At 29.7% G+C, this 19920-nt stretch overlaps 4 protein-coding genes across 7 annotated transcripts; 3 read left to right on the plus strand and 1 right to left on the minus strand.

The window, feature by feature from the left end:
• The first annotated feature begins 235 nt into the window (after nucleotides 1-235).
• On the plus strand, nucleotides 236-931 carry LOC127263994 (secreted RxLR effector protein 161-like). The gene has a single exon (XM_051293320.1). It carries the CDS (start codon nucleotides 236-238, stop codon nucleotides 929-931), a length of 696 nt encoding a protein of 231 aa, XP_051149277.1.
• Nucleotides 932-11160: 10229 nt separating this feature from the next.
• Nucleotides 11161-13630, plus strand: LOC127264153 (basic leucine zipper 43-like). 3 transcript variants are annotated; one of them, XM_051293577.1, is made up of 4 exons: nucleotides 11161-11638; nucleotides 11989-12103; nucleotides 12910-13221; nucleotides 13302-13630. In XM_051293577.1, coding segments are annotated over exons 1-2 (480 nt in total). In that variant the 3' UTR covers nucleotides 11991-12103; nucleotides 12910-13221; nucleotides 13302-13630. The 3 variants fall into 3 exon arrangements, with proteins under 3 accessions (XP_051149534.1, XP_051149536.1, XP_051149533.1); XM_051293579.1 differs by having other exon boundaries at nucleotides 13305-13630; XM_051293576.1 differs by having other exon boundaries at nucleotides 12910-13630.
• On the minus strand, nucleotides 11492-13114 carry LOC127264155 (protein SOB FIVE-LIKE 1-like). 2 transcript variants are annotated; one of them, XR_007841629.1, is made up of 2 exons: nucleotides 11711-11851; nucleotides 11492-11622 (listed from the first exon to the last, which is right to left on the minus strand). XR_007841629.1 is itself a non-coding variant. In XM_051293580.1 (2 exons), the coding sequence occupies exon 1, from the start codon at nucleotides 13112-13114 to the stop codon at nucleotides 12725-12727; it is 390 nt and encodes a 129-aa protein (XP_051149537.1). In that variant the 3' UTR covers nucleotides 11532-11622; nucleotides 11969-12724. The 2 variants fall into 2 exon arrangements, 1 of the variants encoding a protein (XP_051149537.1); XM_051293580.1 differs by lacking the exon at nucleotides 11711-11851 and adding an exon at nucleotides 11969-13114 and having other exon boundaries at nucleotides 11532-11622.
• Nucleotides 13631-16554: 2924 nt separating the features above from the next.
• Nucleotides 16555-19321, plus strand: LOC127264190 (ASC1-like protein). The gene is made up of 6 exons (XM_051293641.1): nucleotides 16555-17103; nucleotides 17755-17984; nucleotides 18104-18259; nucleotides 18383-18568; nucleotides 18667-18851; nucleotides 18960-19321. Exons 1-6 carry the CDS (start codon nucleotides 16966-16968, stop codon nucleotides 18989-18991), a joined length of 927 nt encoding a protein of 308 aa, XP_051149598.1. The 5' UTR covers nucleotides 16555-16965; the 3' UTR covers nucleotides 18992-19321.
• Nucleotides 19322-19920: the final 599 nt, after the last annotated feature.

Here is a 19920-nt window from a genome sequence, read left to right on the forward strand (position 1 = left end):
ACCACATGTGCTTACGACTCTGGTTTATTTCTTTGTCGTTCTTCATCAGGGATAGTTATACTCCTGCTTTATGTTGACGATATAATCATCACGGGAGATGATGCATCTGGTATTTCTGATCTACAAGCATATCTTAGCTAGCAGTTTGAGATGAAGAGCTTGGGTCCCCTTCGTTACTTTTTTGGGCTTGAAGTCTCTGATTCTTCTGATGGTTTCTTTCTGTCCCAGGCTAAGTATGCCTCCGATCTTCTTGCTCAAGTTGGTCTCACAGCTGTCAGGTAGCATCTACCCACTTGCGTACGACGTTCGAATTACCCCTCATGATGGCTCTCTTCTTGATGATCCTACTCTTTACCGTCAACTTGTTGGGAGTTTGATCTATTTGACTGTCACTCGACCAGATATTGCTCATGCAGTCCATATTGAGAGTCAGTTCATGGCAGCTCCGAGGACCTCTCACCACTCTGTCGTCTTACATATTCTTCGTTATGTGAAAGGTACTCTTCTGCATGGCTTACAATTCTCCTCTAACTCGTCTTTGACTCTCAGCGGTTACTCTGATGCTGATTGGGCTGGTGATCCCATCGATCGACACTCGACCACTGGTTTCTGCTTCTTCCTGGGTGATGCTCTCATTTCTTGGCGCAGCAAAAAGCAAACTTTAGTTTCTCGCTCGAGTGCCGAGTCAGAGTATCGTGCTCTTGGTGACTCTACTTCAGAACTTTTATGGCTTCGACGGCTACTCACTGACCTTGGTGCCACTCAGCCATCTTCTACGGCTCTTCACTTTGATAGTCAGAGTGCTATGAAGATGGCTCATAATGATACATTCCACGAGCGCACTAAGCATATTGAGCTTGACTATCACTTTATTCGACAACATGTTGTCAATGGAGTAGTTTATCTCATTCCAGTATCTTCTGAAGATTAGACAGCAGATATCTTTACCAAATCTTCGATTACTCTTGAACAAACTCAAGTTGGTCTCTACTGCCCTATCTTGAGTTTGAGGGGAGATGTTGAGATATTTTAGATATTCAATTTTAGATTTAGTAGATTTATATCTAGATTTGATCGTATCTATATATTAGATTACTTAGATTTGAGTTTATTTTGTATTTCCTATATATAGGCTTCATATTTTGATAATCAAGACGACCTTCTTATTATTTTCCCAAAAAATTTCTAACACTAATATATGAATATGATCAAATCTAGATATAAATCTACTAAATCTAAATTTGAATATCTAAAATATCTGAACAATATATATACTATTTACAAATAATTTGCTATGGTGTGGCCTTGTAGAATGTGGCAATGTGTGTTTATTTTTGTATTTTTGGAATATGTATTTTTTCAGATTATATATGAAAAATATACATATTGATAATACATAAAATAATATTTTATACTTCTTCATTCCGCCATATTTACGGGTGTATTCAATTGGGATTTTAATGGATTTTTTTTTTTTATTTTAAAAAGTCCATAGATTTATGTGGATTTAGAAAATTCACAGAGTCTACGTTGAGTTTGATGGATTTTAGTAATTGATTTAGATGGATTTCTACGGATTTGATTGAATTCTTTATAATTTTATATGGATTTTGTAGAATTGTAAAATAATTTTTTTGAATATATATTAATTATATAAATTTATATCAACCAACAAATTTTATAAATATAATAAATAATTATTAATATTAATAAATAATATATAAGTATTAATAAATAAAATATATGTATTTACTTTTTATGTAAAAAGGTTATATTAAAATAAATAAATAAATAATATACGATTTTTGAAAAAAATATTAAAATAAATAAATAAATAATATACCATTTTTGAAAAAAATATTAAAATAAATAAAAAATATAAATTAACGGTTCAACAAAAAATATATATTTAAATATCTATTTACGGTTATCGTAATGATAATATAGTGTATTCGATAATTGAAAAGAAAAGACGACAGTAAAATAATAATATTTTTTAAAATTATATTTATAATATAAAAATATATATTTAAAAAAAATCATAATAATTTGCTAATATATTTTAGTTTTAAAATATTATTTTTATTAAAAATTATAATAACAGTAATAAATATTATCGTATTATTGATCACATATACAATAATAATAATAATAATAATTTTAAGAATCCATCAACATCTGTGATGTAAATGAGAGATTCTTTTCTATACAAAATTTTCACCAAAATTCATTAGAATCCATTTATATTAAAATCTATAGACTTTTAAAACCTATGGGTTGTTGAATATTTCAAAAATTTAAAAGATTTTAAAAGTTTATATTGAATACCTTAGGATTTTAAAAGACTTTTATCAGATGAAACTTGCCTTATTACTGTCATTTCAAATAGTAATATTGTATGTTTATTTTAAGATCATTTCCTGTCATATTACTTGACTAATCTATTTTAATTCATTAAAATATACACACAATATTATGATAATATTATTACTCAACTACCTTATTATAAATGAATCATAAATCTCCACATTTTCAACCACATCAAAAATAAAATAAATCCCTTTTTCTTTCAGTTTTCCTTCAACAAGTTATGAACACCAAGTCTCTGTTTGCTTTAATTTTCCTAGCAATTACAATTTTAGGTAAACATACATTTACATTTATACTTATTTGCTTTCTTAAAATTTTAACTCTTAAAAATTGATGGTTTGCAACTTTAACAGCGACGGTAGAGTCGAAAAAAAAACTCCCGCTTTGCGACGTGGACTCAGATTGCTTTCCGGTATGTCCGCCACTTCTGTGTCCCTTCTGCAAATGTCTCAACGGTATCTGCTTGCGCGGCTGCTATCCGCCGAGTAGCGCTGCTAAGGTGGATTCATCGGCTGCTGTAGACATTATTCCCATATATGTGAATAATTAGACATTTAAAAAATTGCATGTATTCATGGAAAATGCAACATATTGAATGGAAATTATGTTATTTTATTTTTTAGATGGTGTATTTGTTTTTGAAATTTTGAAAAATAAGATGAATGAAATAGTATGTTAATATATATATATTTAATAAAAATAGATATAAATATACATATAACATGAAATAATTATATAAAAATAAAACAAGTTAATAGTTTTTGTAATAATAGTAACTAGCAGCATTTTAGGTACTAATTGAGTCAAATCAGTAACTAAACCATATCAATTCTGTAAATTAAATTCACTAATTTCAATGTAAATATATGTTATTTACAGAATTTAATTTAAAGATGTCACAACTTTCCTTACTAATTTTTACAATATTAAAGAAAGTGACATTTTAGATTTCCCAAAAGAGTAAATCAAATAATAGTCAATTAAACAATATAAAGGAAATGATCTTAATATATACAAAACACATTTTTATTTTATTTTCAAGATCACACTAATATGGCAAACTAATTATGATAATATTGTACAATTCCATAGTATAAATTCAATCATAATTCTCAACATTTTCAATCAAACCAAAAATTAAATCAATCCATTCTTTTGTCTTTTGTCTTTCTTCACAAGCAGTTATGAACACCACCAAATCTTTTTTTCTTCTAATTGCTCTGGCAATTACAATTTCAGGTAAAAACACTCATATACATATAATTATGTACATTTATATATATATATATATTTTTATATTTTGCTTTCTTAAAATTTAAATCATCGAAATTTATGATTTGCAATATTTTTAACAGCAGCCGTGGAGGCGAAAAAAAATCTCCCGTATTGCGACGTGGACTCGGATTGCTTTCCGGTGTGTCAGCCGCCGCTCAAGTGTCCCTTCTGCAAATGCCTCAACGGTATCTGCTTGCGCGGCTGCTATCCGCCGGCCACCGCTGCTAATGTCGATTCGTCGGCTGCTGTAGACCTTCCCATATATATGAATAATTAGACATTTGAAATTTTGCATGTAGGTATTCATGGAAAAAGCAAAATATTGGATGAAAATTATGTTATTTTGATTTAAAGCAATTAAATTGTTACTCATACTTTTATTAAAAGTGTCTTTTTATGATCATAGAATTATTGAGAAAAATGCAATTTTAGTTCCAAATATATGTCGGTGGGTTGATCCAAAATTAATTATTCCTTTCGTTCACATATAAAATTTATATTTATTTTTTACATGTTAATTTTTTAATATAATTATTATACTCCCTCCATTTTATTTTTCATTTGCGTCCTAAAATAAGGGTACTATTTTTTAATTTATTAATTGTACTATCTACCTAAAATAATAAATATCTTTCCAACGTACAATATATTACACAAATTCTACTGACTTTATATTACACAATACTAATAAGGGTATTGTCGTCTTTTTTACTATAACTCAGTATAATACTAATATTAAAAAATTTACGTGTAAAAAATAAACGTTACTCTCTATATGAGATGAAAGGAGTATTAAAATATAATAGAAATTAAGAAAAATAAGACAAAAATAGTTATATTAATATATTATAATATAATTATAATGACATTTATATAATAAAATTATATAAATATAATGATACGCTAAATATTAAATATAATAATATAAAAAAAATAAATATAAATCTCAGAGGGGGTTATATTATACTTCTTCTAATCCGGAAGAATAGTTTTATAACTTTTGGACACTTAAGGAATGTTTGGCAAATAACTTTTTGAAGAGCTTTCAACTTATTGAACAGTTTTTACCTGTTTGATCAGTTAAAAAGTTAATTTAGGTATTTGATAAATTAGTTTTTGGAATAGCTTTTTGGACCCAAAAGCTAATTTTTGAAAAGTTAACTTACCCAAAGTTTTTTTTCTGTAAAAAAATTTTTATTCCTTATATACCCTTAAAATTTTTTATGCATTTTACACAAATAAATATATTTTGATTATTTATTAATTATATTATAATATTTTATTATAATATAGTTTTACTTTTATAAATTTAAAATAATTAATTTTTATATAAAAATTATTTTAATTGTAAAATATATAAATTTATTAAAATCAATATAAAATAAAAAATATTAATATTAATAATTTATTTTTGTATTAAGATTACATTATATAAATTTTATACTAAAAATAAATTAAATAAATTAAATTTATTGAAAATTATAAATATAATGAACTAATCGATAACTAACATAATAATATATACACGAAAAATTTATTATTTTATATTTTACATCATTTTCAATAGAAAAAACTATTTATATATTTTAATAAAAATATATTATTTTTTTAAATCTAACTATAATAAAAATAAATACTTTTATAACACTTTTACAATTTTCAATAACTAATAACAAAAAATTTTAAATATTATAAACTCAAAAGAACATAATTGAATATATTAGAAATAAAATAAAATAGAAATGTCCTCAATTGTCATTTTACGTATAAACAGCTAATATCGAACAGTTGTTTTACCAAACATTTTAATACAAACAGTTAATCGAATCAGCTAATCAAACCAACTAATTGAATTAGGTAACAGCTATCAGCTAATTGAGTCAGCTAACAGCTATCAGCTAATTGTGCCCTAAATTTAAAAAATACTCCATCCGTCTATTTACAATGTTTACATTTACTTTTGGCGCGGTGTTTAAAAAATAATAGTATTTTAATTATAATGAGTAGTTAAAAGTAATGTAATGACATTTTTGCCCTTACTTTTTTTTTGTGTAAAAGTAATGATGTGATGTAAAGTAATGGTATTTGTGAAATGAAGCAGGGTATTTAATGAAATGTTAACTTTGTAATTGGACGTCTCAAAATAAAAATTTGTAAACATTATAAATATACGGAGGGAGTAATAAATATTATATTGGAAAGAATATATACAGGGGATGTTCTTTTCTAAAATTTCATCATATTTATACAATTCAATCAAAATTTTTTTTTTCTAAAAAATATCAAATTAAATATTTATTTTTTATTTTTTATATTATATTAAAAATTAATTTTATATTATAAACATTACATCAAATGTCAGTTTATATTGTATTATTCAATTATTTACATTCTAATTTTTTACTATTCAAATTTCAATCAACTCTCAAACAAATACATACCTAAGGAGTTGATTAAAAGTTACTTTTGCCTTTGTAAATGTGTGTTAATTTAAATGCAAAAAATAGTAATATTTGTATTATAATAATAAAATTATAATAATAATAATATGATTATTCATGATAATAAGACTATTATAGATGTGTGCAAAATTGGTTCAAATACCATATGCAGTAAATTATACTACTTTCATCCGGCTCTAAGAGTCTTATTTATTTTTTGCGTATTGATATTTAAATATTAATTATTACATAAAAATATAGTACAAATTAAGGAGAAAAAAAAAAGCAAAAATATTTATATTAGTGTCTTATAATACTATTAGTAATGACATTTGTGCAAAAATTATACAAATGTAAAAAATGAGATCTTTAGAGGCGAACGGAGAAAGTATATAATTTATTTTTGTCATATCTATTGCCTATATTTATTTGCAAAATTATGAGCATTATGTGTAATTTTTAGTAATAAGATGAAAATATATTACAAAATAGATTTTATAAATATATATAATTTATATTAGAACGTAAATATTATACGTGGATTCTACCCATATTATATGTGGTGAGTGATTTATGTAATTATTTATTAACCTATTGGGAAAGTATGTGTAAAGTATTAATTAAGAATTTTTTATTAAAAAAAAAAAAAAAGAAAAGAAGAAGAAGTAGGCACAGGTCCTGTTTCAAAACCTTCCAACTCATGCTTCGGCCTAATTATTTATTAATATATTACGAAAATAAAAAGAATTGTATGCATAGAATAAAATTTCAAGTCATTAAATAAATAAATATATATAATATACAAATATTCTTTTAATTTAGAATATATTGCACAAATGACGTATTTTTATATCATACAATATTAATAAAATTAATTTAATTTAATTATTTTTATTTTTATTTTATTCTAATATAATACTAATATTTCTAAAATTATGTGCAAAAAGTAAATGGATAGATAAATATAATACGGAGAGAGTATTGATTAATATATATATATTTATGATTCATTAATAGTATGACGTGTTCTTTTGATATATATGTGTGTATATGTATATATTGTATTTTAAATTTTGATATATACATATCTATATTAATGTAAGGTAGTTGTTAGATATATATACGATATTTGCTTAAGTATTTGATATGATGTTAAAAAATAATAAATAAATAAATTGAAACACAAAAAAAATTAATAATTCAGTATAAAATATTTTTTTATACAATATAATCAAAATCAAAATAAGAGTACGCTTGTTTTGTGAAATAATGAAATGGTATTTCTTACGTGTGATATAAAGAATTGTAGTAATAGTATAAAAATAATAAAGGTGTAATATATTACTCCCTCCGTCCCACATACAGTGTTTGCTATACTGTAGACACGGTATTTTAGGAGGGGTGTAATTAATAGATAATTAAGAATGTATTAGTGAAAAAATAATTATCATATAATACAAATAATTATAAATTAAGATTAAGATAACTAATTAGTTTAATTAAAATTTAAAAAATAAATTAAAAAGTTTAAAATGAGATTAAAGTGTATAATCATTTTCCAAAAAAGAAAAGTGACATGGTATGTGGGACGGACAGAAACGGCAACGTGGACATGGTATGTGGGACGGATGGAGTATTTTTTTTGGAAAATGTATTGGTTCGGAAAATAAAAATAACACACTCTAAAGTACACTACAACAAAATAATATATTTGTAACGAAATTCCGTCCCTAAAATTCATGTAGCTAACGTAATTCCATTCCTAATTCCGTCTCTAATGTCATTAGTAACGAAAAAAATAGATTTAGAGACAAAAAAAATTTTGTTACAAAACTGATTTTTTCTTGTAGTGGTATTTTTTTTTACCATTTTTCCATCCCAAAATAATAGTCTAATTTCCATAAATAATCGTATCACTATAAAACTACCATTACTTTTTCATTATTATTACACAATTGTCACTACTTTTTACACTAATACACTCACAAGGGCAAAAAAGTCTTTTACGCGTACTTTTTACCCACTACCAATATAATATCAATATTCCTTAAATCTCGTGTCAAACACAACCCAAACTATAGTTTTGAAACGGATGGAATATTATTTACCATATATATATAACATGTAAACTTTATTCATCAATAAAAGTCAATAATTCAATATAAAATATTATTTTTTATATTAAGGACAAAATTTTTCATAACACATTCATCTAAAAATAATTTAATAGGCCTTTTTATTGATAGCTTCCATCCAATGTGATAGATTTTACATTAAAATGGTAATTTTCATTTGACTTGACAAATTCAATTGCAACTTAAGAAGCCACAAGTAATGACAATATACATAAATCTTTTGAATAAAAATTTTAATGGTAATGAATTTCATAGATAAAATTAGACAAGTTGGAATTTTATTGAGAATTTGAAGACTATATAGTTAATATGGATGACAATCACAACAACCAATCAAGAATAAATTACATAACATCCATTTCTATTTTATTATAAATACATATGCTCATTTCCTCCCACATAATTTGTTCCTATTTTTTATTTTCGTCCGTCCTATGTAACTTGTCATTTCTATCTTTGGAAATATAATTATGCACTTTAATCGCATTTTAAATTTTATAATTTTTTTTAATTTTAATTAAACTATTTAATTATCTTAATATTAATTTATAATTATTTTTACTAAATAATAATTATTTTTAGTAATACACTTCTTGAATACTTACTAATTATACTTCACCTATATTCTCGTGTCTACAGTAATACACCCATATTACATGGGACGAAAAGAGTAATAAATATGTTTTATTTATTCTAAAATAGGCGCGAAACACTATTTTTCATCAAAATGCAATTTATATAATAAAGTATTGCATTTCTATATAAAAAAAATCGCAGCAATTACATAATAAAAAAATTAAAACAAATTTCCAAAAAAAAAAAAAAAAAAAAAACGACACTATCTAAAAAATAGTAATGGATGAAGGAAATACATGAATAATAATACTAAACCTTTTGAGTAATAATGATCAGTATAAATTTTAACAAATTTTTACCGAGTACTCGTATGTTTCTTTAGCATAATTTTTTCAAATTTTACTATTTGAACTCTACATTTTTCAAAAAAATATATTTTTTCCTCTCACAAAACATCTCATCAAACATTATTTTCATATCAAATTCAAACCAAATTTTTTTCAAACTCATAAAAAAGAAACACATAGATTTAAAAATAAACTTTTCAAAATCTCCTTGTTTTATTATCATTTATTTTTAAAATGGAAAATAATAATATAAAAAAATAATAAGATTAGGAGTTGAATCCAATCCACAAGAACTTTATTACCATCAAATCACACTTTAAAAGCCATAGGATTTGCACATTCTTGTTGGGTACATATTCTAAAATACTTATATGACTTCTCATTTAACCAACTTTTCAATTGTTATAATTATTATTATTTTATTTTTTTTTGTTATAATTATTTTTTTATTAATATAAAAACTCGCAGCTATTATTTTTCAAATATTTACTAAATAAATTCTAAATGAAATATTATAGTCTACAAATAACACTCAGACACTAGCAGAGTTCGAACAAATGGAATGTTCGTCTTGTTGAATAAATTCTTGATTATATATACATATATATTTAACAATAATATATTAAATATTTAATTTTCACTCAAAATAACTTAATTCGTGCTTTAATATCCAAAAAAAAAAAAAAAAAAGCTCACATTTAATTATTCATCAGACATTTAATTTGTATGGTTTTTGATAAATACATATTCTCAAGTCATTAAAAAATATATATATACAATATAGTTTTTTATCTGGTCTAATTTGCAGGGTATTATGTTCCATCGAGAATTTACCCGGTGTTCATTATCGAGTAGCGACCGCCGATTCTCACATCATAAAAGATAAATATATATATATATACAATATAATTGTCCTATAAGGGATTGTCTGGTGTTGTGGGATGACTAGTGACCGTAAAGTTTTAGGTTCATATATCTGTAATTTAGTAAAAATTAACGATGTTTTGATATTAGTATATAATTATTATTTTTTTTTTAACGATATTTTGAAATTAGACAAATAAAAAAAAAAATAGTTTGAATTTTTACAGAGGGAGTATATTATATATCAATATTAGACTAATTTACAGCATTCGACAGTGCATATAAAAAGAACAAAGAAATGGGTAACACAAACATCATTACCAAAATATTTAGCATAATCGAATATTATTATTACATTAATAAATAAATTCCAACAAAATCCCATCCCATTATATTTAAGAAAAGACACCGTTAATTAGAGAGAGAAAAAGAAAAAAGAAAAAAGAAGTTAAGGGTAATGGGAGTAATTTAATTCCTCTGTCCAGTCCATATTTACGTGCACGTTTTGTCCTCTTCACCAAATTAAACTTCTCTAATTAATTAATTAATTAAAAACAGCCCATCATATTTTTATTAATTAAGATTGTGCCCAAATATGTGTGATTCTGATATTCAAATATATTTCCTGTTCAATATATTTTTATTTAATTAGTATAGCAAAATATAGAAATATATTACACTGTCGGTTCGGCTGCAAGATTGTCATTGCCTTTTTCAGATAAATTTTTTAATATTATTTATTATATCAAGACTCATTGTCATTGCCTTTTTGCAGATAAATCTTTTAATATTATTACGTAACGCAGTAAAGAACAATTTAGATAAGATGATAATTTAATTAAGAGAACATGCAAGTACAAATATGTTGTCATAAAAGCATATTACATATATTCTCGAAAATCCTGATAGGGTATAAGTACTATTAGAACAATAACTTTTCTGAAATCTCAAATTAAAAAGTTTAAAAATAAAATATAAAATTGTGTAATCTGCATGCTATAGAATTTTTTATTTTTTTATTTTTTTTAATTTTAAACTAAAATTTAGGATAAGCTTTTTGGCCTATAAATTATCATCCCTCTCCTCTGAATTTCCCTTACCAATTACACAAACTCAACCAAACAGGGCGTTAAGCTTACACCATTGCCGGCCATGGCTCCTTCAGAGATGGAGGAAATGCTAAGCTACATGGACTGTATCGGAAATCCCCCAATCTTTTCACTCGATTCAGGCCACAGCAGCGCTACATTTCCATCAATGGCGATTCCGAGTCAGACATCCATGGAATTCTGCAACAATTCAACTTCCGACGAGGCAGAGGACAATCAGGCCGCCGGCGGCCTGATTGACGAGAGGAAACGGCGGAGGATGTTGTCGAACAGAGAATCCGCCAGGCGGTCGCGGATGCGGAAGAAGAGGCGGCTCGATGAGCTGTGGTCGCAGGTCGTTCTTCTGAGGACTGAAAATCATGGTCTGGTGGACAAGCTGAGAGACATGTCGAACAGTCACCGGAGTGCTTTGCAGGAAAACGTTAGGCTTAAGGAAGAAGCCGGCGAGCTCCGGCGCATGGTGATTGATCTCCAGGACAGCAATTCCTTCGCCATTTTCAAAGACCTGGAGGAGATCACATGTAATATAGAACTGTAGATCATCGATCAGAAGTAGTTGAACCCTAATTGACCTCGTTTAGGTTTTTACTTACTGATGAGGCAAAAATGAAAAAGTTATCAATCAATAACAACTGTATCGAATCGATGATGTTTCGGAATAATCTCTGATTGATCAATCGATTTAAGCATTTTGAGATCAAGTGAAGCTCTTCAATGGAATACTACTCTTTTTGTGTCGACTTCGTTTGATTTGAACGTTTCGTCGTTTTCCCTATTTGTTCATATATATTGTCGTTTTTGTTTTAGTTACTTGTCTTTTAGCATTTCGATTCCCAATATATTAACCTTACCTTCGCTTGAACTTGTTCAGAAGGGGAGGCTGAGTCTCCATCATCGAGCTGTTCTGTGGAGCCGATTGATGATTCATTCCTGCAAATTGCAAAGCGCTACACGACAACGGAAAGGGTGTGGAATTCACTAGTCCTGTAAGAATTTTGATCGGATTCATTCTAAACTAACTTCGCCTGATCTTGACGTGATCTTTTGGCAATTGTTGATGGATTCGTGCATGTTATCAACATGTGTCTCTGATTATTGATTCATGTGTAGCTGTGTGATATGATTGGCGGTGATGTGCTTCGATTTATCATTCTAGGGGCATGTATGCACAAAAAGCATCCTATTCATACCTACCTGTCACCCGAATTTGTCCAGTTTTCTTCAAGTTATTTTAATTTGTTCCTAATTTGGTTGCATCTGCTTTTGATTTGAATAATCAAGCTCTGAATCATACGTGTGGACGTGCTTGATTTCTCAAATCCAAAAACACGAGCACCAAGTGTTTGTGAAAATGCCTACAGGGATTTATGCGCCTATATGAATGGGAACATGAACAGTGTTTAAGAAAATCACATACATGTGAAATGATTTTGACATTCATTCATCAGGAAAACCTGACACAGTTTCATACTTAGGATTGCATCACACAGGGAATAACAATTTAAAAAAAGAAAAAACAATAAAGCTACAAAATCTATTTACCAAGGTTGATGATGCATTCATACCTCTTCACTTGAAAAGGTTAAAAACAGCAGATAGTGATTCTCTCATCCTTTCTTGGATCTTCCAGCACTGTTTGCTCTGTTCCCATGCTTGTCCTTGTCTGCCTTTATCTGTTTATGTTGCTTTTTCTTCTCTTCTTGCTGACTATGTTTCTTGCCAACATGTTTTCTTTCATCTTTCATCCCTGCATGAACTAATCCACGGCTTCCATATTGATTGCTTGGACCAGATGAGGCATCCGACGCCATCGAATCATCGCTTTCGACGTCTTCTGCATCTTTCTTGTGGCCTTCTTGATGATGGCCAGTGGTTCTATCATCCTCATCAGCTTCATCATCATCATCGTCGTCGTTGTGTTCGGGGGATGAGGCGATATACCTCGTCCACCCGGATTCAGAGCTGCTGCATTCTTCAAGAGATTTAGAGGAATCCATTGTGAGAAGAAGAGTGGAGCAAATCAAGAATTGTGGTGTATTTATGGAAGAAAGAAGGAGGAGGAGTGATTGGGTGTTGGGCAATCTGCAATGTTCTTGACTGAGAGGTAAATGCTTCTTTATCCATCCATCAATTGATTCATCTAAATTGGATTGGCTATATCTATATGTTTTTCATCATGCATAGAAGAAATCCATCATCATTGAAGACAAAAGTACTGCTTAGCTGTCTCTGCACAATAAATTCTCTGGCCTTTATTACCAGGAGGCACTTTACAGGTGAACTAACCTCACTTAAAAATAAATACTAGTAGCAGAGGAAGTGTTTATAGGTTAGGCCCTTTTAAATTGGAAGATACTTTGGTTGGTCTATGATAACAAAATCAAAAACACACCCCCAACCACTGGAAATCTGCCTATTTCTTTACTCACTTACTCCCCTGTCTGCTTCATAAATACAAAGCTGCTTTTATAATGGGGGATACAGATAAGGCCCACTCTACAATTGGCAAAGAATGTATAAGACTAATGATTTCAAATGGCTAAAAAGAGGCCATCTTCAGTATCCTTTTTATATGTGAAGACCCTTCCCTTTAATTCCCTGTCTTGTCATCAACTAAGAGCAGCCTTTCATGTGAATTATGCAGTGAAATCCAACTGTGTGGTTTTGGCTTCTTGTGGGGGAGGATGAGGAGAGTTAAAGGTGGAATTTGGATTAGGGGTGGGGGTGGGGGGAATTTTTTTTTTAGTTTATAGATAGATAGATAGAATGAAAATTGAAAGGTATGTGTTAGTTCCTTTTCTTGCATTAATTACAACATTCTTGGATGTTAACCTGTTTGCAAAGATTGCTGTCCATTCTTGTAGAAGATGTTAGACTGTCTGGTGGCCTGATTGCAAACTTTGGTCTGTTGCCTTTCCTATTTCCACCATGGTTCCCTGCTAGAGTTTTCTTCCCTTGGCTTATTCTCTGTTTGTGTTTGGGACAAAATAGCCCCGCCCCCCCCCCCCCCCCCCCCCCCCCACCCTCACCTCACACTCACTTTCACTCTCTCTCACCCTTTGCCTTGCCTGGGTTGGGATTTCCTTTCCCTCCCACACTGACTTTTCAACTGGAAAATTCTTTCTCTTTTTTCTTTCCCAATCAATGAGACAAAACTCCCTTAGCTGGGGGATTTTGATTCAACATCCTGTTGGCCTGCATCTGTGTGTGCTTGTAGAGGGCTTAATTATGGCAGCTAGGCAGGCATTGTGTTGGGAGATGTTGACACTTTGCTGCTGCTGCTGCTTCATGTGCATGTTATTTTATCAGCACCTTCACGTGGAACTGTACAACCCCTTGTCAGCTTCTTAATTAATTTTGCTCAGATTTTGGTTCAGGACAATAAGCTTATTTCTGCTATTTCATCTCCTTTTTTTTCAGGACAGTCAATGGAAATCCATGTTTTGTGTTTCTTTTGTAGGAAGAAGAGCTTAACAACAAGACCCCTTTGGATTAACACACACACACACACACAAAAGATTCTTGATGATAATTTAGCAGCAAGAATAGATTTATGTATGTCTTTATTATTAATGGTAGTGTTTGCAGGTTAGGACATAAATGAGTGGTCTGTCTGGTCTGGTCTGGTCTGGTCTGATGGTGTAGCTGTCTGAAATCCTAGTAATCAATCTCATTTTACAACCTATGGATATCATTACTTTCTGCCCTATAGATTCAGTCCCATTTCTTGTCCAAGTCTTTAATTAGTAGGCATTTGTAGTCACAGGAATTTTCTGCATTTAATTCAAGATGTGCTTTTTATGATGATGGCAGATTTTAGTGGGCTTGGTCCACCATGAAATCAATCTGTAACTGTTTTTTCAAGATCATGACCACTTCTTGGATTAACAACTGGTTTTTATATATGTTTTCATTTGGGCAGGTGGGTTTTTTTTTTTTTTTATTATTATTATTATTATTTATTACCAACTTTTAGAAAGTTGGATATAATACCTATTATTCTCATTTTATTTGAACATATCATTTGTTAAGCAACCCTTCATAGATTACACTAAAAAAATCTATTGAAATAAGTAGCCTTGATCTTTTTGTAACTTTTTAGGAGATAGGACCACTCACCTATTTTACCTTCAAATTGTCCCAAAACACTCTCTATACATGACCCTTTTCCATTAACAATCCTTTGCATCTAGTTCATTAATAAAAGGTAGAAAGAAAGTTTTGTTTGTTTTCCAAGTTTGTTGCAATGTACGGTTTTATTTTTGTACTATATGTTTTCCCAATATGTGACTTTTTCAATATATAATTATTGATATACAATTCTTGAAACGAGGATTTGCATTGAGGGTGTATTGTTTGTTTTTGGTTTTCTTTTTCATTTATTATTTTTAGGTGAAATAGTTGTTGAATATAATATTCTATATAAAAATATAAAGATTTTTATCGAAGATAGTAAGGTTATAATAAAAACATAAGACAAAATATAAGATCCCAAGAGTTTGGTTTTAGATTTAAATTTAATTACGGTTATGTAATTTGCATAATTTTTAATAAAATATTTTATTTTAATATTTTATCTAGTAAATATCATATTAAAAATATTATTTAAATTAAAACTAAAATAAAAAATTAAAGTTTAAACCAATCAAATCTGAGGTGTATTTGTTTTGTTAGATAATTTGAGTGAGTATTTTTGTGTGTTAGATTTTTTAATATTAATTATTATATAAATCAAGGAGAAATGACAAATATTTTTGTCTTATAATATTATTAAAATAATATTTGTGCAAAAAATTGTAAAATATAAAGATATTTTTAATGTTTAGTAAAATGACAAATGAGATTTTAGAGCCGAACTGAGGGAGTATAATATATATATTTTATTTATTAAAAACTTAACAATTTAAAATAAATATTATTTTTTATATTTTAGTTATATATTATATTTATACTTAATATAAAATATATATATATATATATCTAATAACACAAACTGAACACTACCTTTGCTATCCTAAAGTGCGGTGTTGTATATAAAGCTCCGATCCAACCTAATACTTCACAAATTAGGTTCCATGAGGCCTCGTGATCACGAGTCAACTTCATACTACTGCTAGGTCATCTTTTGCCGACAATAATACTTAGATATAATTAATAATTGTTTCCTTTTGCAATCGTACCGCATGTTCCATAAAAATCATTCAAACCTAATGTAATGTGTCCTAAAAGTCCTGTCCCTTAGTAACTAACGACGACATCTGAATTTTTCATTTTAGTCTCACACAGTTTCTCATCCCTATGAAATTTGGTCCAATCCTAAGTTGCATTCAATGCTCTCTTAAATGCAAGTAAAAATTACACACCCTACACACTTCTTCTACGCATACATATACATACATATACATATATATATATATATATCTGGAATTTTCTTGTGCCGTCCTTCTCATCAAAGTTGGAAACTTTTCCCAAACCTGATTGGCCGTGCTTTTCAAAGGTCAATGGCGTCACTGCTCCACATCCCACATGGAGGGGCATTCTTGTAATACTGTCGCCCGGGCTAGGGCTAATTGACGCCATTAACAACCAATTAAGGATCCAAAAACCCATCGGGTATACGTATATCTCTCCTCGACGCGTCATCAATGTTCCAATCATCAATTTAGCATTTACCAAATTTATATCTTCGTAAAGAAAATAGAAAAAAGGGGGGAAAAACAAGGAAGCATTGAATTCACCGAATCTTCTTCCGAATTCAACCAATTGATGATTCCACGCCTTCATTTGGTGTAAATTTTGCAGAGGTTAGTTATAAAGTTGATGATATTCTTATAAATTTTTCTTCGAGATGGGTTTTCGAGGATTGTTGGATTCAACGGAGTTGGAGCGAGAATCGTATCCGCAGTATGGGGATTTCGTTGCTCTGCCTTTCTTCGCGCTGTTTTTTCCCACGGTTAGATTTTTGCTCGACAGATTCGTCTTCCAGGTATTGTCTCCTTGAATCTGAGAATCTTCGGATTAGCTATTTGTATGTTTTGTTTTTTTTTTTTTGGTCATTCGTCGTTGTCTGGTGATTGATCCGTTTTAATGTTCGTTGATTGCTGTTTGGTTTCTTCTGCACGCATTGTTTGTTTGATTGAGGCTAATGCTAGTTTTGATTTTTGAAGAAGATCCTTTAACATGTGATGTTCTAAATCTGGTTTCTGATGTTGTTTGCGTTGATTTTGATTCAATGGAAGTTAATTGTTTATGTTTTAATGTTAGGAGAAACAATGGAACATGAGGAATCATATCATGTTGCTTCTGCCATTTGAATATAAAACAGGGGTTTGGGGTTTGGGGTTTGATTCGATGTAAATACATTTTGGATGTGATGTTTTGAATAGAAAATCGATATGTGAAAACTTTTAGCTAATTAAAAGTTCTTCACCTATGGAATGAATGTGTTTCTCAAGTCCTTTTAATGCTATGTTTTGTCGAAATTGTTGCACATTGTGAATAGCTCCATTGAGGCTGTAATGGTGAATTAATTTGCACATTTCATCGGCGTGTCTAATCGTTCTTGATCATTGAAAACCATTTAAATTTAGCCTAACTGTTGGCTCAATCTAGATTGGATCTATTGCATATGTTGCAGAAACTTGGAAGGAGATTAATTTTTGGGAAGGGAGTGCAAGTCGGCGCAAATGAGACAGACGAGCAAAAGAAGAAGTTGCGAAAGTTTAAAGAGTCGGCGTGGAAATGTATATATTACCTTTCTGCTGAGATCTTGGCGCTTGCCGTGACATATGATGAACCATGGTTCACAAAGACTAAATACTTCTGGACAGGGCCGGGCAACCAGGTCTGGCCCGATCAAACTTACAAGTAAGATTTCTCGGCGTTTGTTTGTTTATAGATAGATATGAATGTTCGTCTGATTGATCCTTAATATTCGATGCTGATCAATGCTTTTCGCGTACCTCTCACTTTATTTCGATATTTAGGCTGAAATTGAAGGGCCTGTACATGTACGCGGCTGGATTCTACGCATACTCCATATTCGCCCTGATATTTTGGGAAACGAGGCGTGCCGACTTTGGAGTGTCGATGGGTCATCATGTCGCAACGTTCATTCTTATTGTGTTATCTTATGTATTCAGGTGGATTATCGAAGAATGTTAGATTGCAGCCGTCATTTTCTTTAGCTGTCTTTTACAAAAATTTTCCATTCGGAAACTAGCATTATTTCAAGCGATTCTAAAAAATCTTCGACACATCTGCAGATTCGCACGCGCCGGCTCTGTTGTTTTAGCACTTCATGACGCCAGCGACGTGTTTCTTGAGGTCGGGAAGATGTCCAAATACAGCGGCGCGGAGACGGTCGCGAGCGTCTCGTTTGTTCTTTTCGTGCTCTCCTGGGTCGTGCTTCGTCTCGTATATTATCCATTCTGGATTTTATACAGCACAAGGTCTGCCGTGGATTCCTTTCCCATTTTTTCGTGTTACAATTGCTATTCGCTATTTTTCTTACGAAGATCGATTGTTTGATTGCCTTCGACAAATGCAGCTACGAAGTAATCCAGACATTGGACAAGGAGAAACACAAAGTCGATGGACCTATCTATTACTACATTTTCAATTTCCTTCTCTTCTCGTTGCTCGTACTCCATATTTACTGGTGGATGTTGATGTACCGAATGCTCGTCAAGCAAATCCAGTCGAGGGGCCGTGTCAGCGAAGACGTGAGATCTGGTAAGTGAAACTGCAAAGCTATAATGCATACATAACACTCGATTTCATGTTTAAGCTTACGAATCCTCGGAGAACCATAACAATGGCTTGTTAATTTATTTTGCACAGATTCTGAAGATGACGAAGAGCACGAGGACTGATCGAAAAACCTTAAACCGCGCCATTTTGGCGACAGAAAAATGCAGGTAAGTTATATTATTGATTGGTTCGCCATTAAAAGGAAATAAGAAGCTTTTAATTGTCGAGGATCTTTGTTGTACTTAGTACCGATTGTTGTCTTCTTTTTCCTCCCATTTGTTTGGCGGATTCGAAAATTTTGTTGATTCATAGTTATTAGTTGAAGATTTGGTTCCAAGAAAGTTGTGTAATGTGTGAATAGCTTCGAAGAAGCTGATGAAGGACACATCCCAAAATGACTACAAGGATGATGATGATTCATTACAACATTTTGTGATAATTCCTTATGTCAATAGACTTTGCTGTTTTTGCTTCTTTTTTTTTTTTTTGAACTAACCATCTCAATTGAAAGATGGAACACTTCAAAATAATAAAAAATCAAAATAATATAAAATAATGATATTTGTGTAATATAGTAATACTGTAGAAATCGTATTTATAATTAAGTATGTATTACAGTTATCAAATAATAAAATAATAATTTTATTTTGAAACAGACAAAAATATGGAATGAAAATACTTTTTAATTTATATATTTTAATGATATAGGATCTGCCGTTACTTTTTTTTTTTTGGCTTTTTTTGTGAGTGTATATTGGGTTAACTCTTAATCCACTAATAGCATGCAATTAATAGAAAAAACATATCCAAAACCTACAAACAAATATATCAAATTAAATACTTAATATATGTTTGTCCACATATTCGGTGATGGTGTATTTTGAGTTTCTTGGTTGAATTATAATTTTAGTCTCGTTGTATACTTAACATGTGTTTCGTATCTTATTTTCATCACCACTATATAATGGAGCAACAATATCGTCCGAGCAATATGGTTTATTATTAAGATCAACTTTATTGTCTCTTTTATACCTCATTTTATTGCAACAAT

The sequence above is a fragment of the Andrographis paniculata genome, unplaced genomic scaffold (genome assembly GCF_009805555.1).
Source record: "Andrographis paniculata isolate CXL003 unplaced genomic scaffold, ASM980555v1 Contig69END, whole genome shotgun sequence".
NCBI classification, from domain to species: Eukaryota; Viridiplantae; Streptophyta; class Magnoliopsida; order Lamiales; family Acanthaceae; genus Andrographis; species Andrographis paniculata.